The sequence below is a fragment of the Strongylocentrotus purpuratus genome, unplaced genomic scaffold (assembly GCF_000002235.5).
Source record: "Strongylocentrotus purpuratus isolate Spur 01 unplaced genomic scaffold, Spur_5.0 spur5_contig_839, whole genome shotgun sequence".
Lineage (NCBI taxonomy): Eukaryota > Metazoa > Echinodermata > Echinoidea > Camarodonta > Strongylocentrotidae > Strongylocentrotus > Strongylocentrotus purpuratus.
In genome coordinates, this window is record NW_022145545.1 from 407823 (window position 1) to 432084 (window position 24262).

Below are 24262 nucleotides of genomic sequence, written 5' to 3' on the forward strand. Positions count from 1 at the left end.
GCTAAATAACATTTAATTATTTTTTTTGTTTAATATTCAAGGAGACTTTGTTTGCCTGGATCCAAGAGAGGGCTTTTGGCTTTCTTGCTGTGTGTTTACAGCAGTGGGCTCTTTTTTTCTTCATTTCTAGTTATGAGTTATGTTGTTCAAAGTTGTTACAGATGTTATCTTTTGTTTTCATTAATTGGTTGCTTAATTTCTTGTTATGGTTTGAGGTGGGTTTTGTTTTTAGGTTTTAGAATTCTAGATTTTTTTTAGAATCCCTGGGGATTTTGCGGTAGTAAACCCCATTTATTTAAGTGGCAGAATTCATTTTATGCCTCAACCTTTCATATCATTCCAAACACACAAATATACTATACATGTGTATAAATTAAGGATGGCCGGCCAAGAATGAACAGTAATATGATCTGTTATTTTAACAAGACCTCAAAGAAATCATGAAATATGCGTAGGCTGAGTTGATCAATTCTTCAAGTAAATGATATCAATATCATCTATTTTGCCTTCGTTTGTATTCTAACCTCATTTTCTGTGGCAATGTCAACTTCACAATATTGCACCATTCTTTTACCCAGGTGATGTTAGAAATAATTCTTTATTCGTAATCCCAATTATAAGACATTTTTCTACTACATGCATGTTTAATCTGTAGATTTTTGCAAATGTGGTGCAATGCCTGTGGTTCAATTGTATTGATTGGTACTAATGCCCTTTTTATGTACACGTTCGGACTTAACTCCTAATTGCATATCATCGCTGGACGTGTTTAACTTGTCTCTTGTAAATTTCATGATTTGCATGTGCCTTTGAAGACTGTCAAATAATTGTATCGAAATAAAGTATATTTTACAGAAATTCAAAGAAGATAAACTATTGTTTATTACAATTGGCATTTATTTGATTCTATCTCGTCTTTTTCCTCTGTAGTACAATACACCTGCTGGTGTATGAGATATTTATAGAAATAACATGATAATTTTGTGATTTTTGTTTTCCCTCTTTAACATAAGTCATATTTTAAAATTAAGAAAGAAAATGATTTGCTAGATAATACTGCATAGTTTTAAAACTGTAATTATATCCAATTTTATAGTGGCAAGTATGTATATGTTTGCAGGAGGTGTGTTAAAGAATTTAATAGAATTCGAGGATGAAAGGAAAGAAAATATTCAGGGAAAGTGGTTTGATACCACATTGATCGAGGAATTGTTAAAACATGTTGAAAAAGATGACAGTTTCGTCCTTAAATTGAATGAAGATATAGTTAGAGAGAGAGAAAGAGAGGAGCACAGGAGAAAGTTTTGCAAACTTTTTGTGTGGTGGTGTCATTAAGTTCCGTTGGTACGTACAGTGGAATTATTAAAGTTAATTTCCTTCATTATATCTTTCCCAGCTTATCTATTAATAATTTCAACGTGTGCAAGCACTGTAACATCATTTGCGATATAGTGATTCCTTACAGTTAAAATAATGAAGACATATCAGTACGCAATATAGTACAAACAAGCTCAATCTTTATTTTGTATATGTGTCTTCTTTCTTCAAAAGACATAAACGTTATTCACAAAACATAGCATTTTCACAAGTCGATACGTCAAAATGCAAACATGTATAAGAAAAGAATAAATGTTACAAACATATTTTGATGATAGTAAGAGAACAAAAAGGAATCTCATACCAAGAAGCAATGATATTAATCCAAACTCTATACCACTAGTGATAACGATTAATTTAAAAACATTTACAAATATGAATTGTATTCTTTCCTTGAATTGCCGAAATCTTCCCCCTCCCCCCGAAAACAAAAATAAAGAAATATAAATATCCTTATGATAGAATAATGGTTTTTATATACATGGGGGGGGGGGGGGCTAGAAAGAACGGAACACCTGCGATCTACAATTACAACTTCATCATTGACCTAATTCTTACTTCATTAAGAAGATCATTCTTTTTCGAAATGATAAAAAATGATGTAAAGATCATCAACTTTGAGTCATTATGTCATTGTAATTGGAAATATCCGGTTTTCTTTCTTTCTGAGCCACACAATATAGTGTGACAGTTCATGGGCAATCCCTTTAAATTACCTTGATCTCTTGACACTGATAAAAGCTAAGCCAACATTTTTATTGAACCTGAGTAAGTGGAACTGATGTTGGGATTCCTAGGATTACATTTGTAATGGCTTCCATCAGGGGCGGATCCACGTAGCGATTTTTCCGGCCCGGCCCCCCCCCCCCAGCCCCCCAAAACGATTAAAAAAAATAGGATAATAACGTAAAGTTAACCTTTATAAAACAAAAAACAAAAGCGCCCCATCCCCCCCCCCCCCGCTTATTCGCCGGCCGGCTGAGACGGCACTAAATTTTGTATTAAGATTTGGCTACCCCCCCCCCCCCCATTGGCGCCGGCTGGATCCTCTGCAGGCGTGGATCCACGGGGGGGGGGGGGTGACGGGTCAACAACAACAAAATCTCACGAATTAGGTCACACACAAAAAATAGTGGTCTCATATTCACCGGCTGACTAAGTCGGCGCAAAATATTTCCTGAAAAATTGCACCCCCAAAAAATGCTTCCTACCCCCCCCCCCCCCCCCCCGCTTATTCACCGACGGCTGAGTCGCAACTAATATTTTCTCACGGATTGGGCCCCCCCCCCCCTCTTCCCGCCGGCTGGATCCGCCACTGGCTTCCATACAGTAAATCAAGATCATATTTATCAAGACTTTTTACATGATACACAATGGTCAACTGTTGACCATAACTCTTGTTTCTAAGATTGATATTATATTGTGGAAATTAAGATTTGAAAGACAGTATTGCCTTCATTGTTTTAAATACAAGCAAACATAATAATATCCTTTTTTGCATGAGTTAGTTCGAAGTTTACAAGGAAAAGATAAAAATCGACAAACTCCACGTTTGCTAGGTCTTATGCCTACTTCCCCGATTGACAATGACTAGATGCAGACACCGCACTTTCATAGCTCAAATTCAGACGAATCATGTGTAAGAAGAAGTAAACGTTTTTTAGTATCTTTTGACATTTGAATGGGCTTATTGTGATTTTCTTTCCTCAAATTTGATAAAATATTGCTTATAAAGCCTATATTTATTACCTCCACAGTTTCATGGTGTTTTGCCTACCTCCCCGATTGAAGGCGTTTACATGTGTGTGTGTGTGTGTGTGTGTGTGTGTGGGTGTGTGTGTGAAGTGTCACTCAATATGGTGTTCAGTTTTACCCAACAAACACGCTTGTCCCTCTCCATCCTTTATTAGTAGATAATGAACAATTATTCTGCCCAATTGTTTTCAAGGTGTGGACAAATAAATAGATAATTGTATGAGAAACAATCCTACCTCTGATGCGTAATGCTTGACCCCGAAGATAGTCGTGTTACCCTTGTTCTTCTTCTGCATCAAGAAGTTGCTATTCTTGCTGTGATTGGTCGAAAACTTGCCCACTAGGGTGACGTCAGTGCCCTTGGGGAACCTAGCCTCCTCGTCCAGGAGTGATAGGAGACCAAGCGGCTTCTAGAAATAGAGGGAAATATGTGATTTAACAAAGAGAAGACTCAAAACGAACCTAGTCATATTTCTGGAGCTTGAAGAATAACAAGAATGTAGATCTAAGTCTGTTATTCATATTTTAACTTATTAATCGTTCACCATCTTATAAATCATTTTTCATTGTCGGTGTAAGATTTACTGTTTTCGACTTTTGCTACATTTCCTCTAACATCAATTCCCACTTCGAATCGAGCAGATCAAATTGATTTACAATATTATGTGGCAAACAAATGATTTTAAAAGTCTCCTCTACCATCCATTCACGTTTCCTTCTTTTGTTTCCCTTCTCATTCTTGTCACACTTCATTCTTGTTTGCTATTTCGTATATAGTGATAGCAAGTCAATTTATATTATCCCACAACTCATCTTGAAAACCTCGGTCCAATCCTTACCGCCAAAAAGAGGTCCAGAACCGGCATGTTGTCTTGGTACTTGACCGAGTGCTTGGGGATACCCTCCCCGGCGTACTCGGCCAACTCCCAGGCAAAGATCCGTTGGTTGAAGTAGTACTGAAGTTGTTCGTTGGTAAGGTTGATGCACAGCTGCTCGAAGCTGTTCTTCCCAAAGTTCTCAAAGCCGTAGATGTCTAGGATGCCGATCTCGTAGCCTTTCGTTCCCCTGTGAAGATACCGTCATCATGTGAAAATGTTTTGTCTTCTCATCCCATAATGTGATTATGTTGGGATGAGAAGACAAAATACCTCAGAACTAGAGACTAACTTGAAACATTAAGATGGAGAAAATAAAGCTATATTCCTATGTTGTTTCGTTCTTTCTGACCATGTTGTCCGACAATTCATTTCAGGTACTTTTTTTCAAAGTCAAAGACTATAATGACATTTCATCTTCAACAACTGTCTTGGAACACAGACAATACTCCCAACCCCCGAGCACCGACTCGAAAATAAAAACGAAACCATTTTGTCGTTAGAAACAATTTCATTTTTAATAGAAATTGTCCCGGCAGTGGTCTCGAAGCATTTTATGATACTAGGTGCAACACGGGCCATATCAATTTAAAATAAAATTCCATCATACACGAATGTCTACGGCCTTTTCACTGCCCGTCTGTCCTCGTTCTAAGAACGTCCAGCAATCAATTTAAGCGGTTTCTTTTCCTCTCGTATCTATCAATGTTTCTCTTTAATATGTAGATGTGGTTGCAAAAGTTGTATCTTTATAAATAGAAGAATCAAATCAAATCATATCATATTACTCACGGGCAATCATCATCGGGAGCGATGAGGGAGTTGATTTGGTTGACGATCCAATTGAAGAGCTTACTGTACAGAGCCTTAGCTAGGGCATCCCGGCCATCGTTCGCCTGCCCGACGTTCTTCAGAGTCACGATCTGTTCGCCTGGGTAGGACGAGGACGATGAAAGCAAATTAACATAGAAGTTACATTTTGTCTTATAGACTAGCTAATAGAAATAATCTCATTCTTATCCATTTCATGAAGAGGGGAGTGGTCGAAAGCATACATAGGAGAGCATATCACTTTGTGGGGCTATTGCCCTCTGGTGCCCTTTACATCTTACTTTGTAAAAAGAAAATAAGTCGCACCAATTTCAGATATATCAGTACAGAAAGAGGAAAATACAGTTTTAATAGTCGGCCTCTATTCTTATATATGTATGGACAGAATATATAACAATAGATATAGACATGCATAATCATTATAATCACATAACATGTGGAAATGTTAGAAACATACGGCATTTGAAAAAGACAAACAGGTCAATATATCTTTCGATAATGAATTGGGAATCCAGTTGCGTTATATTGCCCTGTATCACATCATTTTATTTGCTCAATAAAATCTTGATGCAAATCCGTTGAGTGCCAGAAGGACTGTTAATCCTGTGTTTAATGATAAGATAAAACTCTCTTCTCGCTCTGATCTACTGAGATATTAAATCATGATATTATATTCATTAGGAGGAAATATTGGAGAGTACACTCACCCCTTGCTTCGACTATATTTGAGATGAGAGCTGTAGCCAGGGCTGACGGATCTAGACCGAGGAGCGTGGCGACTGTTAAATAGAAAAGAGATCCAGATCGAGTAAAATAACGACGAAAGAAACTGAATTAATAACTTAGAAGAACAAATAGCTAGATCATTCATTCACTTCTTTATTCATTCATTCATTAGTTCATTTATTCATTCTGTCCACCAGTCAATTATTAATTCATTCATCTATTCGTTCAATCATTCAGTCTGTCAGTCATCCGGTCATTCTTTTATCATGTGATATTAACCATTTTATTCATAAGGTCGTTCATTCTTTCTTTTCTTTTTTCGCCTCGTCTATCAATCCAGCATGCGATTATTTACCCATTATATTTTCCAACAGCATTGTTAATGTATTTATGTCTTCTGTACTGTTGTAGTAAAACCAAAAATAGTATTTTTGTATAATGTAAACCAAATGTAAACCAAAATGATTTTTCGTAGGTCTTACCAACTTTCAGGACATATTCATCGACAATATAGGAACCCCCCGTCTCGTCATCAACATCGAATTCGATGTCGGGGATCTGAATGACGGCTGAGAGGAGACGGTAGATCATCCAGATGTCCTCTTGAGTGAAGCCAACCAGCTCCATGATATCCTGGAGTTCATCGAAGTTCTTTTGGCAATGCAGGAACTCGTCTTCGCTGGTGTAGATGTTTTTCTCTCCTCTCCCAGTAAGTGTCCTGTTTCGCAAAAAGAAGAGCTCGTTAGGTCACAGTTTTTTTCACAATGATAATATCAATAGCTACATACCGGGTATGGGGGCTCAGTGGTTAGAGCGCCCGCCTCATGAACGGGAGGTCATGGGTTCGAACCCCGGCCGAGTCATACCAAAGACATATAACAATGGGACGTTCTGCCTTCTAGGTAGGCGCTCAGCATATTAGATTGGAGAAGGGTAGTAATAACATATTATGTTATGCAGGGCCCGCTGGAAGAGCAGTTTCATAACTGAAGTGGCTACCCTGGGTAAATAAAACGTTATTATTTTATTTATTATTACATCCCAGAGGATGTTCAAGGTGCATATAAAGTATAGTGTCGCTACCCTGGCTTTAGCCTAGCTGCCATACAGCGCTGTAGTCTTCTTATAACGAGTTGTGTCGGTTCTCGACGTTTTGATCGTTTTGTCTTCAGAATAGATTGCCTCTAATAGGTGATTTACAACTTGGGGAAAAAACGGTACAACTGTAATTTGGAACAACTTGTCCCGAGTCGGAAAATGTACGACAAACTTCAATCTCTAACATTCAGTTTTCGCGGCAACACCCATCTGAAAGTTAGCACCTAGGTCTGACATACCTGTGTTTTTCAGGAGGTGAGAGCAGTATACTCAAGAGCTGCTGTTCCGTCAATCCAGCAAACAGATAGTAGAAGACATGGAAGTTTCTTTCTCCCTCTCCTTGCGATACCACACGAGACTTCTCCAGTAAGTACGTGTCAATTTTGGCTAGAATGTAGGACAATGGTCAAAATATCACAATTTCATCGCGAAGCACCCAACATAAATTTGTGTCAAAATTGGTAAAATGTAAGTTCATGTTTAAACATAAATAATTGCCCCAAACTTAGAAATTTCCCTATAAGTATGTGTTATTATTTACGAGTTGTGGCATTTCAGTCTATTTATAAAATATTATACTCAATCTTATTAATGTGCTCAAATCTAAGAGGAAAAAACAAGCTATTAATAGCATGGTATAATGTACGTTCACTGTTCAATTGTATGCAGATGATACTTGTATCATTGGCTTGATCACCAACAACGATGAAGTTGCATATAGGGATACAGTTGATAAGTTTGTTTGTTGGAGCGAAGATAATTCACTTGTTCTAAATGCCACAAAAACTCATGAAATGATCTTTGACTACAGGAAAAATGGTGGCACAAATAACGTGCCCCTGTACATTGATGGGAAAGCCATTCAACAGGTGGCTGAATGCAAATACTTAGGAGTTGTAATTGATAACAAACTAAAGTGGGATAGTAATACCAAGGTAATACTAAGCAAGGGCAACCAGCGTATGTATTTTCTAAGAAAGATGAAAGCATTACATGTGAAAAGTGATACAATGTTCCTGTTCTACCAATGTGTCATACAGTCAGTCATATGTTTCTGCTGTCTAGCCTGGTTTAACAGCCTTAGTGGGAAAAACAGAGCAAAGTTGAATAGGATAGTGAAACATGCCAGCAGAGTAATTGGGGTCTCTGTGAAAGAGCTGGAAGATGTTGCAGAAAGGGCATTATTGGCTAAGCTGCAAGTGATTGTGAAGGATTCTAATCACCCTCTGCATAATGAAGTGGTTTTCAATAGATCAGGAAGAATTAGGTTACCAAGAATAAGAACTGATAGGTTCGGCAGGTCCTTTCTCCAAAGTGCAATGAAAGTATTTAACAACAATTTCTGTAGATGAATGACCCTGTAAACCCCCGAGTACGATCCCCTACCCTCTCATTCTATCTCTCCCTCTCTCTCTCCTCTGCCTTCTGCTCTCTCTCTCTCTCTCTCTATCCTACATATATCTCTCCCTCTCTCTCTCTCTTTCTGTCTGCCTGTCTCTCTCTCTCTCTCTCTCTCTCTCTCTTCATATCCTGGAAAGATGGGTCAGCTTGTATAAGGTCAAGGGGGAGGGGGTCTTCCCTGCTGTTATGGTTGGGTGGTTGGTAGTGTGTAAGTGACATGTGGACTCATCAATTCAGTTCAATTTATTTCAACAATATTTTCAATATCTCACACTTCACTTTTCCTCCTTTTGCTTTCTTCCCTCTCTTTCCTTTTGTCCACTTTTCTTTCTTCTTCTTCTTCTTTCCTTCTTGTCTCTCTTCTAGCCTCTTCTATCTGGCATCAATTTTCTTCTTTCAACTGTACAGTGTATCTACCATCTATATGTACTGTACATGTACTAGCATACAGTTGTATTTGTATTTGTTGGCATGCATAGCAGTGTTTCATAAATGTAACAGTACTAAGCACAGGTGCAATATAAATAATGTCTATTACAAAGCAATGTTTTGAATGAAACTGTATATGCATCATCTCACACTGAACCGTTCCTCTCTTCTACTCTCTCTCTCTCTTTCCCTTTCCCTTTCTCTCTCCCTTTCTCACTTCCTTTCTCACTCTCTCGTTCTCTCTCTTGTCTTTCCTCTTTGCCATCCAGTATGATGTACTTTTAGTTTATGTCTGCTACTCAAAATAAACAGTTTTTATCTGAAATTTTTAACAATTGATGCATAATGGATTTTTAGATCTTTGCTGTGACTTGATATATTTATATGTTATATGACATTGATTGTTGTCATGTACATTTTCTGCTATTTATTTAAGTTAATATTGTCTGTTGGGAGCCAGGGGAGTACAAATAATCAAATAATTCCTCTGGCTCTCAACAGAAAGGTTAAATTACATTACATTGTTATGTTATTTATGTTATTTGTAGTTACTGTCTATGATATGTTAATGTATTGTTATATTTATACAAATGTGAGCTGTAAAACGATTTTTATGCCTTCATTTTATTTTGTGCATGACAATAAAGAAATTCAATTCAATTCAATTCAAGTCAATTCAATTCAATTCAATGACAAAGAATTTAGACGATAAGCTCTTGAATCAAAAGTTTTGCTTCATTTTGTTTCGTAAAAATATAGAATTAAAAGGGCACGTACCAAAATCATTTGTTGTTAAAGATAAATGTATACATTCCATTTGACTTAAATCGATTTGATGTTATTTATACATAATGTGTATAACATTGAGTTTGATTTTGTTTTCATTCTTTAAAAAAGAAAACACTGCAATATACCTCCTACTATTTGGCAGTCTTCTGTGAACTGAAGTTGAAGGAATTTGCCGAATCGGCTCGAGTTGTCGTTCATCACAGTTCGAGCATTGCCGAAGGCTTCAAGCAATGGATTCACCTGAAAGATGGAAACGAAGAGGGTAATTATTGTAGAAGTAGAGTAGTAGTAGTAGTAGTAGTAGTAGTAGTAGTAGTAGTAGAAGGAGTATAGTAGAAATAATAGGTGAACTTAGCATTAGTAGTAGTAATGGCTAATGACGAAAAAAATCATGTGTTAGAAGGTCAAATTACATCTATCCATAATTCACGCCCTTGTTGAAAACAGGAATTACATAAATTTAACATGATGGAGAGGTAAGTGTAGACACAGCTAAAGATAGAGACAAGAGATGATACTTGACATACGATAAAATATCAACAAATACCGCAGACAGAAAGAGTGTCAAAGAGAGAGGTAAAGATTTTAATGAGAGAAGCAAGACACACTCACAAAAACTTGAAGAGCAGAGGAGGAGTCAAAAGATCAAAAGATGGAAGAAGAATGGTACCAAAAAAAACGTCGGCAAGAAACAAAATGTATATAATAGAGACAAAAAAGGCTATAGAGGTAAGAACAGATATTGATGTGAAACTCTGAAGAGATTGTTTATTAAATGGATTCAATAATGGGCATGACTTGTGAATGATAAAGAAACCAAGAAAGAAAGATGTTATGAAATAAACAAGAATGAACAAATTAAGAACAAATTTCATTAAGCTGATATTTCATTCACTAAATAACTATTTTACTTCTTCCAATCGTCATTTATACTAATATATTCACGACGCTGAGCTACAATGTAAGGAAACTGGTTAAAATCGTATCCGGACACCTACTGGTGTACAATACAAACATGAGGCTTTAGATGGATTAAGATGATTGGTTGACAGTCAAACAAAATATCTTTCAATAAAAGCATAACTTAATCGTTTATTGGCATCCACATATTTAAAGATTTTATCATATACATCTAAGAACACAAAATCTGTGGAGCAATTTTTACAAACACCACACTGATTGCAAAAAATTATGTTATTATGAATTAAAAACCCAAACAATCTATTAAACATCACTCTTTCGAGAATTTTAGAAAACTAAGGTAAGATTGAAATCGGTCTATATTTATTAAAGTAATTTGTGTCACCTTTTTAAAATGTAGGTATAACTCTTACAAGGGGAAATCCCGTGGTTTGTGTGTTAATGGTAAAACAATATATTTGATAACTGATTTAAGAAGTACTGCGTTTACACCATCGTACCCAAAACTTTTGCTATTAGACATTTTCTTAACTATTTCAATAACCTCTCATTTAGTGACAGGTTCGATATAAATACGTTGACTAAAATTGCCCCGTAAAAAAATCAGAAAAGTTATTGCACGAATCAGGAATAGACTTTAAGACATTACAACCTACAATTGAAAAATGGTTATTGAAAATATTAGCAATTACTGCTGGTTCATCTATAATTTCATCGTTATGGATAAGATTTTTAGGTGTTACAGTTTTTTTGCTTCCCAAGAATAGAGTTGATAAGATTCCATGTTTCTTTAGATCAGATTTTACAGCATTAAATTTATCAAAATAATAATTTCTCTTTGAAGATCGAATCATATAATTTATTTTATTACGAATATTGTATGTATTCAAGCTTCAAGATCTGTTTTCGCATGACACCAGTGATGGAAGACAAATCGCTTATCTTTTTCTCACTTTTCTGAAGCTCAAACTGAAATGAATCATGCAGCCCTTTTGCGATTTGGTCGTACACGGCAGTGTAAACAGCGTCAACAATCTCCTTAACAACTGCCTTTGAGCGAAACGCTTTCACTACCTGATCCATGATGCGATCTTTTATGTTAGACTTAGTTGCTGAGATTGTAAATTTGCATATGAAAAGGCAGTTGTGGTCTGTTGAGCAGCAGAATCTTCTGAGGTCTCCTCATGCAGGCTTGAGAGACCTCGTCGTGTCGGTAGGTGGATATTCAGCTGCTGGGTCATGCTTTGACCATTTTTTTTCTCTGTTTAGATCTCGAGGACATCATATTTGCAATATTAAAAATTCGTAAATATCCAATTGAAGACATAAATCCCAGGAACGGATAGTATAATTCACGTTAAAAAGGTGCATCAACGGAAGACAAATCAACTCTAAATTTCAATTTCGGCACGTCACACGCTCATCTTTTCACTGAACGGAAAATCACGCCATCTGCCCTAAGTATTTGGACTTGAAGAGTACAATTATTGTTTGTCTTTTTATGTCGACAAACAAACCGCTCCTCACTTAGCATTACGCGGAGCAATCAGCACCTATCCTGTCTAAACACGTGGAAAATAATATAGTGAAGGCCGTGAGAACAGCGACAGATTTACATCACAGTCATATGTGGTACCATTTCGGTGTAGGTCTGCCATGATGAGGTGTAAGGTGTTGATAGCGTGTCTTTCAGTTTCAATTGCGATTACGCTTGTTACGTTCGGCGGGGGCATGATTTCTACAATTTACCCTGCTCTCCTCAGAATATACAGACAGCCACAATCAGAGAGGACGCAAGGACAGAACCCGGCGCAAGGATTAAAATGGAACAAAATAACCGAGGTAGAAAGAAAAGATGCCGCCAGACAAACATGTTCTCCGCATTTACAAAGTGAACATAATGGTTTCGAAACAGGGGACAGCATCGAAACGATCCTTGGTCGTATCAATTCGACTGATCCAAAGTGGACTAAAAAAGTTGACAATTGCTACACCTACGACGGGAAGCAGTCACCGATTCCCGGGAGCTTGCTAGAGAAGAGACAGTGCCAAAAGAGAATGCCAGTAGCCATAGTCATAGGCGTTAAGAAAGGTGGTACAGGTACCCTCAGTAGGTTCCTCGGTCTTCATCCAGTCATCTCCATAACTAGGGAGATGCCGTTCCCTGGAAAACAAGTCAATGCTAGTTCTATCACTAAATGGATCCAACTTATGCGTTTCAGTAGTCCGTTCCAACTAACCATGACAGAAAGTCCCGGTTTCTTTCATTCTCATTTGACCTTGGTCTTCCAATCGTACCTATCGTCCAGTGTCAAGTTTTTTGTCATCTTACGGGATCCTGTTGATAGGGCAATCTCAGAGTACCTCCACTACGTAGCACATTCCAACGCTCCCAAAGATCGACCCTTTGACATGATCTACAAGAACGTCAGGATCCAGGAAACGTTCGAAAAGACAATACTGGAACCTGGCGGTGATATTGTTGTATCAAAGTTCACATGGCTAGGGCTGTATATCATTCACATACAAAAATTACTGAATTTATATGAGAGAGACCAATTCATGTTCATTGACGGTGATGCCTTTGCGAAAGACCCTTACCCAACTATGTCGAAAGTAGAAGAATTCCTTGGATTACCAAAGTTCTATAAACGATCACACTTTGTAAAGTCCAAAACAAAGGGGTTCTTCTGTGCGCAAGTGCCGGAAAGACCCGATTTCGGATGTATGATCCCATCGAAAGGACGCCCTCACCCCAAAGTATCTGAGGATGTCTTGAGAAAGCTTCAGGACTTTTATCGACCCTACAACAAAGCGCTTCGTGACCAACTTGGATTGAACTTTTCTTGGATTTATAAGAAGAAATAGGAGATTGATATTGAATATGAAAAACGGAATACTTTTCCAGTTTCTATCACTGTGAATAATACAAATATCAACCAAGGTTGGCTAGATGACATGCCACGTTCATCACAAAAACTCTCACTAGGTAATCGTAATTTTAAAAGGGGTGGAGCAAAACACAATTCGATGAAATATTGAACATATACAATCCCCTCAATTTAGGCCATTTTCAATATTTCGTCTTAACTTTCCATTTTGATGACATGGAATGCAGAGGCATTAAATATGAACTCTCCCGGTGTGAAACTTGATAGTCAAACAAAGTGATAGTCCACAAAGCATTCACTTACCTGGAGAATCTTTTCCTGCAAGTTGCTCTTCTTGCTATTACAGTGGCTAATGATGTGCCCGATGACGTATTTGGCCGTCTCCGTTTTCCCCGCCCCACTCTCGCCGCTGATAACACTGCATTGTTTGATGCCTGTTCTTCTCATAGAGCTATAAGCTTTGTCGGCCACAGCGAAAACGTGGGGCGGAAGGGACTGTCTGTATTTCAGGTCGGCATAGGAAAGTGATTTCTAGGGAGTGGAAGAAGAAATAAAGAAAGGTGACGTATCCTTGAATTGATAAACATGGAGAGGCGAAAAGTACCTGGGTACACCGACGAATGGAGTCAAGGGACATATCCCGGAACAGACAATTTACATTATTTAGAAGGCATCGACTATCATTTATTATATTTATTAATTTATACAAGATTTCTTTCAACAGGGTAGTTTTATTCAGTTCCACTGGAAAACAGTGGATCTGCATTTCAAGAAAGCCCTGCATAATACATCATGCTTTTCTTTTTCAAAGATTCGTTTAGTTTGGAGATCGGAGGGGGCATGATTAAACCTGCTTCGCCTCATGCTGATCTCTTTATACATATATTTATTTCGTGCAGTTTTAACAATTGGAAATCACCTATTCTGAAATATGTTTTTACATGATAATCAGTTTGGACAATAGTCACTGCGAAAAATTATCACACGTTCAAGTACTATCACGAATTTGGTCTCCAGAAAAGAGAAAATAAATAGACATGATTGGCCCGTGATCTGATTGTGCAAAATTGTAAAATGTATGTGAACTTTCTCTTAGTGAGATAATGAATTTATCACTGATATATTATATTCACCTGAAATAGAAGCATTAGTGTCAATTTCATGAGTCATGTTGACCCTTTACATTGATCAGGCCTATGAAGAATATGGTACAACTTCAATTACGGCCACCAATCTAAATTGTCTCAACAGTAGCGTTGAACTGTTGATCTTCTCTTTTTCTGTCCAAAGTAACACCATTTAAAAACCGATGTAATTACCGTAGTTATATATGTATATACATATTTATATATCAATACTATATTTCAGTAACCTATACTTTCATCTCACTAGGCATAGAGTATTTCGTCTGTTTGGAGCCAGAAGGGCATTAAACTCATATAATTAACACATGGCCTCCATGCCTCAAACAAACTCTTTTTAATGTTTTGATACCATACCTCATACGAGTAGATTCCCACAGGCTTGTAGGGGTTTACAGCTACCAAAATATCACCAATGTAAGTCTGCAGTGGGTGAAAAGAACAACGTCTCATGCATCATGTATCACAAAACTTATTTGTTACTTGGAGTGGGAGTTACCACTTCAAGTAATTCAACTTTGGAAAATGTTCAGGCAAAATCTAGAAGTTATTATAAATTGGAAATAGCCATGAACAAATGAAAAAATTACAAAGGTTTCAAGAAATTGGCGCAATATAATTGATTAACTTGTTATATAATTTTTAAAGCAAATAAATACATTTCCTGTTAATATTATATACATGTTATCATTCATGAAATATCACATCTTTTGATAATGAATGTACACAATAAGCTGCAAAACGCTTATCCTGGCAATGGTGTCGATAGTGATGGTATAGTGGTGATGATTATGATGACAGTATTACTGGTGGTTGTGACCATGATGATGAGGAGGATGACGATTGTGACGATGATAATGATGAAGGTGATGATGACGATTATGTTGATAATTGTTGTAATGATGATGATGATGATGTTGTTGTGGATGATTGTGATGACGATGGTGATTATAATGACTACCTAAATTTTTTCAGCAATTACTATGGAAATTAATATCTAAACGTTAAATTACATTACTAAGGCGTAGAGACATAATCGAAAGTCATCAGGTCGATCATCTAACAATTCTAAACACCAGTCTACAAATTAAATAAAGTCATTCCTATTATCTTAAAGGAATTTATGTCTTCCGACAATGATGACAAAGATGATGGAAATGATGATGATGATGATGATGATGATGATGATTGGGATAGTGGTTATATTAAAGGTAATACAAAGTTTTGGTAAATTTTGAAAATTGGCTGGATAGTGATTCTTTACAATTTTGATATATTTGGATGCCCCTATGGATGTATTATAAGCACTTAAAATGTTAGCCCCTAAAACGCTTTCGAGAACAATTGAATATACAAATTTACCGGTGGTCCCAGTAAATTTTGATAAATTTCAAATAGCGCCTACGGCCATACGATGGTAGCTGCGACCATGAAAATCTCAGAATATGCAGTTGTGATATAACTCCAAATGGTAATAGCAAATTGGTCGATTTTAGTCAAATAACATTGTTTTATAGCTAAATCACTATCTTGACCTTGAGAGGGCGCTATGCAACATAAAGAATTTATCATTTACAATTTCATCACTTTAGACTCGATTTCAACCGCGAAAACGATCACTGCATATTGTAGCATTGCATATGCTTCCAATATGTTCATTTGAACCAAATTCATTACCCCATACCAAAACTTTGTATTACCTTTAATGATGATGCTCGTGGTAATGATAATGGTAGTGATGAGGACGATAAGTTTGAAATATTAACGATGAGGATAACGGTGACGATAATAATAAAGTCAAGTATTTGTAGAAGTTTTCGTTTTTTGTTGTTCTATATACTCACATAAATCCTGTCCTTTTCATACCGCCGACAAATAGCCTCCAACATAGTCTCCTCATCGAGTGTGTCCAGTGCGGCAAGATCGTCCGCACCGTCCAAATTGATTCCACGAGGCATGGTTACCACAAAACTCCTGTTTCTTCGATCCTAGAGTATCAAAATCCGAGCCTCTGTACGAGCAGAAAGAACAGCCTGCTATTCAACAGTTTACAAATCCTCCTCTAACGAAATATTCGCCCTTTTCCAAGCAGCAACTTTGAAATCCTGGGAATTATTCAGTTCGAAGCACTTGCCGAATTCCAATTTAGAACTGAAAGAGATTGAAATGATAAAGGAAAATATTAACAATACTAAATGGTATGTAACTATAATAAATTATTTTTCTTAACATACTTTTTTTTCCTGAAAAAAATATGTTCAGTATTTCAATATGCCTTTGCTAACTCTTTCATTCATTCGTCCGCGTCGGTAATATTCAAAGCGACGAGCATCGATTCATGATGACATTAATTTACATCAGTCAGGTTGTTCCCAAGGGTTTCTTTCTCTCTCTTTCTATCTATATAATAATGTCTCTTTCTCTCTCTCTCTCTCTCTCTCTCTCCCTCCCTATCTCTCTCTCTCTTTCTATCTCCCTATCTCTATCTCTTTCTCTCTCCCTCCCTCTCCCCCTCACTCTCTCTCTCTCTCTTTCTCTCTCTCTTTCTCCCTCTTCTATGTCTGAATGTCTTCCCCAAAATCAAACCCCCACATTATGAAACCTAACGGTAAAAAACGGCATTCAAAACTCATAAATTATTTTTTTTTTTTAATTAACCTCTAGTTGTAATTACTGCAGAATTATAATTATCTAAAACGTCAGATATCGAAAATCCACCATCATTTCGTGTGCTTTTATTCCTGTCCAGCTGTTTAAATACCACAAGGGACAAATAAAACCTCTTCAAACAACGATGCAAATGTTTGCAAAAGATATGTATGACATGCATGATAGATGGCCAGAGAACGTTGAGTTCTAGTAAACATTGTAAAGGTGAAAATAACTTATGAATCTATTATTTTTCAATGTTAGTTTGGAGGAATAACATACGAGACAATTAATGTCCCCTAAAAACGATCTCTTTCCGATTGCACTGGAATTTTGAAATATAGCGATAAATAGCTGAAATAAATTATTTTTACCAAATTTGCATACCACATATAGGTGGGTAGTCCCATATACACATTTCTATGTGAAGTGCATGTGGCTTTCCGCAGGATTGGGTCAATTTTTTAAAATCATTTTGATGATTACAAAACATCAAGGTTTAGACTTATTATTAGTTAGTATATAATCAACTTTTCTCAATTGGATCCAAACAGTTCCTTTCTAACTTTGAATTCTTAACTTTTACAGAACATGTATACATTGTATGCGTGTACTGTACTTCATGTCGAGAAAAAATATAATTTTAGGGAAAACCCATCGCTTTTTTATAAATCTTTTAGATTCTGGCACATTGTAAGGACAGCTTTGGATGAATAGTCGACCTTGCTAGCTGTATTATTCTACCCTATTGACATAGAAACCAGGAATGTTTAAAGGTCGTGCTCCACACAGTGGAGGATATTATGTATATTTTCCCATATTTCGTAAAATAGGAGCAGTATAACATTTCCGAGCCCAGTGGCTTCACATCCCTTGTAGACTTGATGGGGGATTTTTGTGTGTGTGTGTGTTTTACGTAACTCAAGAACGAAAGGTGGACTGGTTGAATTAGGGCTTTTGTTAAATTCATTTAGATGTAAGCTTTAATATGTCATATTCTCAAGAAACGTAATTCGATTTTTCACATACTTAACAAATGACAAAACTTGGTAAGGTATGAGTAATTTATTTAACTGTATAGCTCTTTTTTCAGATTGTTATCAGGCCCTTTAGATGATCACAGAATGCCTAAAGTTTTTACGGGTATTTCCCACAAGTTCAAGACCCTTCTCATTGAACCTATGACAACATTGCTTGTGATTCAGGAGTTGAAAATGAAGAAATATATGGTAGAGAATTGCGCTTTTGCACGCTAAATCTTTAGTGTTATTGATTAAGTCAAACGTATGTTTATCAATATACTTTAAAAGACTGTATCTTCACGCAATCCCCCGAATGTGAATATAGAAAAATGATAACAATGCTAGAATCTGCATCAAAGCCTGCCCCCTATTGTTTACTGGAAGCCTACATCATTAAATATATCCAGCAAACACCAACATTTTTGCTTTTCATCATTGTAACAAATCTCGTAAAAATGCAAAGTAAATAACAATAAAATCATATCATGACTTTTCACCAAAAAAAAAGGGGGGGGGAATATGCGATGAATTATATTGTTTTTCTTTCTTCAATGTATATCAACAGGGGTCAAAGGCGACATGAAACAGAGATGGGAATTTCCCTGTTCATACCATTTGGCGTTGCACTCTTTGATAAGAGGGGCCCGGTACTTGTGTTCATTGAAGAGTCAATATACCTTTCCGATTAATACGTCATATAATTAACGGTGGACTTCGATATCTTGAGTAAAGTCTGCAAGGATAAATAGAGATGTCAGCGACTAATTCGATGTGACACGTGTCATGATTTCCCCAATAATTATTGTGACTTGTTTTCGTTGGAACAGCTATATTCCATAAAGATATAAAAATGCATTAATATACAATTCTAGCACTGCATGCTACCACCATCACCGTCATCATATCTACCACCACCACTACTACTATACCACCTCTGACTACATTGCATATCCATACCGTTTCAGATGTCTACTCTTTAACATTGTAAAAAGAATTAAAACTAAACCTTTGTTATGCCCATCACATATTCAGCAAATATTTTGGTGAACAAAATTATTACACATTTTTCTGGTTTAAATTTTGAAGTCTAAAATCATGTTGTTAATAACATTGGCCATTGTTGTATTGATACTACACGCATTAACGTGATTGTATGAGATTGACCCGCACAAACCTGAGAAATTGGTTAACAGCAGAAATAGGTTTTTTTAGATTGAGTGGACGAGAACGGCGGGAACGTCCACTGATCATGCGTGTCTATGGCAAGCCGTTCTAACATTTATTCCTATTTCTTGATATTAAGAATTCAATTCTTGATATCAAGAATTACCATTGCTTTACATCAGAAAATAATTTCTTGATATCAAGAAATGATTTGCATCACAATAGAAAATCATTTCTTGATATCAATAATCCAATTCTTGATATCAAGAAATAGGAATAAATGTTATAACGGCTTGCCATGGACACGCATGATCAGTGGACATGCACTCCGTTCTCGTCCACTCAATCTAAAAGTCCCTATTAATACATGTTTTGGCGTCTAATGGTAGTATTCATCAAATTCACGTGCCTTCAATTCATGACGTCATATAATTAATATAACTAGCAAAGTAAAGCCAAATGGTAATGCGTACGGGGAACTACATGCGGTTATTACAGTCCTAATATAAGCGTTTCATAAGTGTCCTTAAGTGTGTTTTTTCTCAGAAAAAAGCTTTTGATGAAATTGATCACCATAATTGCCGTTAAAAGGGATCAAATTCCTTATTAGTACAAAATGATGTCTTGTATAAACATGCTCTCTAAATGGACGGGAGTCGAAACTCGCTTCGTTTTGAAGTGAAATCCATTCTCTAAAATATAGTGGAATATACACTCTCATGAGAGTAATTCACCGCCAAGCAACTACTTTTTAGTGGGTTCCACTATGATTCGAGTGCATTCAACTCTCAAACGAAGTTATTCCTATCACGACTCCTAACAAAATGGATTTCCAGTCCTTTTCCAACTTCTTTGGATTGAGAGCGTGTGTACTGCTTCGTGAACTTACGGTTTGTGTTAGGTAAACGGGACTATTCAGACGCATTTTTTAAGGGGCGTTGCGACATGACGAGTGTAAACTGTGAGAAGAGAATAGTAAATATTCTCACAGACGTAACCCTCCTATTATCCAAACTCTGTCTGAGGGAGGGTCTCGTTTACTTAACTATTAATGAAAACGAGGAAATCTTATCCCCTGGTAAACAATTCAAGTACCGGTATTAACTTTGAATCCGGGTATTGTGTCAACACAATCAAAATGATGGCCAGATATTGTAAGAAACAGGGGATAAGATAATTTAAAAGGAATGAAATACTTAATAAAAGGGATAAGGCTAGCTACGAGGCATGACAACAGAGGCAAGCATGCATAAAATAGAGAAGAGGTAAAAAAAAAAAAAAAGTGACATTACTTAAAATAGAATGATAAGGAGAGAACAGAGGAGAACAGAGGAGAGGGGAAGAGGCGGAATAGAGCTGGGAGGTAAGAGGGAGAGGAGAGAGATAGGGGGTGGGAGCATGAGAAATAAAGGGGTGTTTATAATACAAACATGTGACAAATTCAAAAGAACATAAATGAAGTAAAGAATCTTTAGTTGATTTTGTCTAAGAAAAAAAAGGGGGAGAAGACAATCTCAGGCAAATGAGCTACATTACCGTCGGCACATAGTTCTTATTAATGTATGTTTGCTTGTAGATACTCAAATGATTTGATAATTAACATAATTTATTTCAATACGACATACAAAATATATACCTCATAGAATATCTCCGACTTTACCCGACAAATACAAACAATGACGAATCACTTTTTTTCCCAAAAAGGGACATGTTATTTGCATTAGTGACATCATTCATGCGAACTCTAGCACATATAATTCTCTACAAACTTAATACCCTATCTATTAAGGTGTATTGTTATGATGATTTCAATCAGAATGCACATTGTATACTTGTATGCTAACGCCGTGCACATAGACTGTATGCACTGTATATTTGTCCCAATTATTTACTGTATACTGATTTCCGTTATAGCTTCTAAATTGAAATTACTACTTAGCTCCTGAAGCACGCATCTCGAGACGAATAATATTGCATCTCATTATTGGTATTGTCATTACCCTTGTATGATTTTGTCAATTACCCTCATTATCAAGGCAATATATTGCTTGAGAGATAAATTATAATAATTATTCAAGTATCCACAGTTCATTGGTGTCGTTTTTGTAATGCTTGCATTCAAATCGGGCGTAAAGGCTCTCCAACAGCGAATCACTTACTGAAACATGAAACCTCCCTTTATATAATCCGATACAACAAATTGATGTTGAAGTGGATTTTTGAGATTTTCAGCCTTCTGTGACAATGATAAGACCGTGATCATATTGCATCGTGCATGATTAAAGAGGCATGCCAATCAACAATCTCAATGAAAGGCTTCTTAACTTGCAACTTTTTGATATTGTTCATGTTCATTTATCTCAAAAGAATACATGGACTCAACCACTTATATTTTCACTGGAGCTGTTTAGATAAAATAACACTTAACTTTAAATTTAAGTGTGTTTTTTTTACTGTTTAAAATTCATTTCTCCGAAATATATTTTTAATGATTTTTTTTCTCCAGCTTGTTAATCATTATTGAAACACATCATTTTGCTTTCTCCTGCTTTCTCTTGCTTTTTCTTAGAACCAGTCTGACTGATGAAGCTTTTTTGTCTTGCCAAGGAAAGTACGAGCAAAACGTCGTGAAAACTTGAAACCTGGACCAATCTAACTTCCATAATTGACTCCCGAACTGACCCTGTTTATCTTATATTGTGCTCTTAGTTGTTGTTATTGTTTTTGTTGTTGTCGTTCTTTTTCTTCTTCTCTCTGTTTTTCTTGTTTGCAGCGAAAGTTGATGTTTCTTTTTGTCTATATCTTTTTGCGAAAACAACCATCTTTTAACATGTTACATTTGTAATATGATTTACCTTATAATAATAATTACAGTGCTTATATAGCGCCTAACACTTACTTTGTCAGAAGTCTCTAAGCGCTCTACAATAATGCAGCATAATTACCCTGGCTTTAGCAGTGCAGCTGTTATCCAAGTCATGTATAGTTTCTTTTATAAATGCCTGTACGTATATCACATTACATAGATATGTTCATTATTGTATTCCTATAACAAATTGATTAATATATACAGATATCATATTACATTGATGTGTTTATTATTGTATTCCTATAATAAATTGATTAATCCCCACCACCGATGTGTCTTGAATTCTCGATTTATTAGTAAATATTTCAGAGAATACAAGTGGAAAGGGAAAAAGGAAGGAAGGAAGACCAAAAAGGTATTTAGAGCCAAGCAAAGACGTTCGTTACTGAAGTCGTTCTATAGAATCATGTACTATTATATTCAATGTAGTTCCCTCAATGTGGCGGGAATCATTTTGAGGCAGAAAGGTATATATTATATCAGTGTCTCTTGCAATCAATGCACCATATTACGTCGTTCTATATTTGGATATTCCAAATACTATTCAAGGGCAGATAGACCGTGACTATTCTATTATGCGTTACTGTCCTCAAAATAATAACAATAGGAATTGTGACGAAAGGGTTTTCTTTGAATACAACTGAGAGAAGAACAAACAAAAGAAAGGGTCATAAAAATGCCCGTTTTTCCACGTCAGAGTTAAGAGGGTTATCCCGGTTGGCCTGTGTGGTGACTAGTGAAATCAAGTGCTTATAAACATGGTATAGACCTGTACTACTTCTGTTATCAATCTTGAATGAAAATCTTCATTACGTAATGAAAGTTTGCAAAATAATGTAGATTGCATATTTTTCTTTCTAAAAGAGAAATTTGTCTCTACTGTAGTTCATTTCAGTTTTGTGAGTGAGTGTAATAAACGAACTCAGGTTGAAATAATCTAGAATAAAGACATAATGGTATAAAATGACAAGTATAAGTGAATAAAACGCTTAACAGCGTAGGCCTATTATCATCTTGATTATCAAATTATTAGGCCTACAGGAAGAAGGAAAAAATGTATTTGAAGAAAACAATGAATTCAACTCGAAATGAAATCGTTATCGAAATTGATATTGAAACTGAAGCAAAAACATGAACAAAGGGAAACGTGAAATAATCAGGGGAATACGTATATGGATGATTATACGATGACGACGATATCTAAGTGACGAAGCCATTTCGTCCATCACTATTCTCTAACTGGTCACACGAACGATCGATTGGTCATTAGCATCCCATCATCAACAAAAGATGAAACGAAATTAAAACTAGAGTGCCATAAGACAGGAAGATAAAATGTCTATTTTTGGACGCTTTTAGTGCAAAACACCATCATTAACACAGGCTTCATGTTCATAATTCTTCGTATATTATTATTATGTTGTTGTTGTTGTTTTAGTTTTAGGCGTGTACGTCATTAAAATATATTTATCAACCATAACTACCTTAGTCTCTCACGCATACTAAATATATTGATATTTAATCCAGAAAATCATAGGGCAATGCCCCCTCAAAATTCAATATAGAAAAGGAACTCCATTGTAATACCATTTGTGGGTAGGTGGTGCATGACAAGATGCAAATTCAAACATAAACTAGGCCTAGGTTTTTCAGACAGTAATTAAGAATACAAGATCTACAAACATTCCCATAGAAAGCTTTTGGGTGTAGTAATCTATGCTGGACAGTTGCTAAAATTGATTTTGATTTATCATTATTGATTTACAAATCTATGCTTACATGATAACTATGATTACAACTCATATCTTTATTTCAGTATGTTTTATACAAATGCCGTCTTTTGGTACGCTGTGTGAATAAGGCTTCACTGCTTGGAAACGGTTCAACGTAAGCTCGGAGCTTTGCTGACTTAAGATTCAATCACTCAATAGCATATTCGTAATACAGTTCCATGGAACTGACATAAACTAGTAGCCTATAACTAATTTAAATCATTAAGAAAATAGTAACGTACTACATGAACTATAGGCCTATAGAGTTATGTAGATTTAATTCGACTGCCCATGAACAAGATATATATATATATATATATATATATTGCCAGCAAAACCGTTTCATTTCATTTATTTGTTTAACCACAGTAACTCGCTACAGCCTATACATAGCTCTTATTTTAGAAAGTCCTACCAATTTATCAATACGTAGACCCAATCGATAACCTTTTATTTGTAGACAGCTATTTTACAGACATTGTATATCAACAAAGTTAAAATTATTGGTACGTTTTAAAATTTGCATTATACACATAATATAGGCTGTTATG

At 36.1% G+C, this 24262-nt stretch overlaps 2 protein-coding genes across 4 annotated transcripts in view; one reads left to right on the forward strand and one right to left on the reverse strand.

Annotated features, from left to right (window-relative positions):
- Positions 1-24262, reverse strand: part of LOC105438489 (myosin-IIIb) — an 82084-nt gene that overhangs the window by 57208 nt on the left and 614 nt on the right. For 2 of the 3 annotated variants that reach the window (XM_030987533.1, XM_030987547.1), the window contains exons 2-11: positions 16080-16386; positions 14593-14658; positions 13397-13624; positions 9407-9521; positions 6902-7049; positions 6047-6282; positions 5546-5617; positions 4800-4938; positions 3972-4197; positions 3369-3542 (exon numbers count right to left, since the gene is read on the reverse strand). In XM_030987533.1, coding sequence (XP_030843393.1) covers positions 3369-3542; positions 3972-4197; positions 4800-4938; positions 5546-5617; positions 6047-6282; positions 6902-7049; positions 9407-9521; positions 13397-13624; positions 14593-14658; positions 16080-16193 — 1518 coding nt within the window. In that variant the 5' untranslated portion in view covers positions 16194-16386. Of the gene's footprint in view, positions 1-3368; positions 3543-3971; positions 4198-4799; positions 4939-5545; positions 5618-6046; positions 6283-6901; positions 7050-9406; positions 9522-13396; positions 13625-14592; positions 14659-16079; positions 16387-18518; positions 18540-24262 lie in introns of those variants that run through there. The other variant, XM_030987539.1, reaches the window with a different exon arrangement.
- LOC115924764 (heparan sulfate glucosamine 3-O-sulfotransferase 1-like) lies at positions 11360-13398 on the forward strand. Its single transcript, XM_030987579.1, has one exon. The coding sequence runs from the start codon at positions 11859-11861 to the stop codon at positions 13068-13070; it is 1212 nt and encodes a 403-aa protein (XP_030843439.1). The 5' UTR covers positions 11360-11858; the 3' UTR covers positions 13071-13398.

Coding starts and splice junctions, on each gene's coding strand:
- LOC115924764 (XM_030987579.1), top strand. CDS start 11,859: ATGATGAGGTGTAAGGTGTTGATAGCGTGTCTTTCAGTTTCAATTGCG.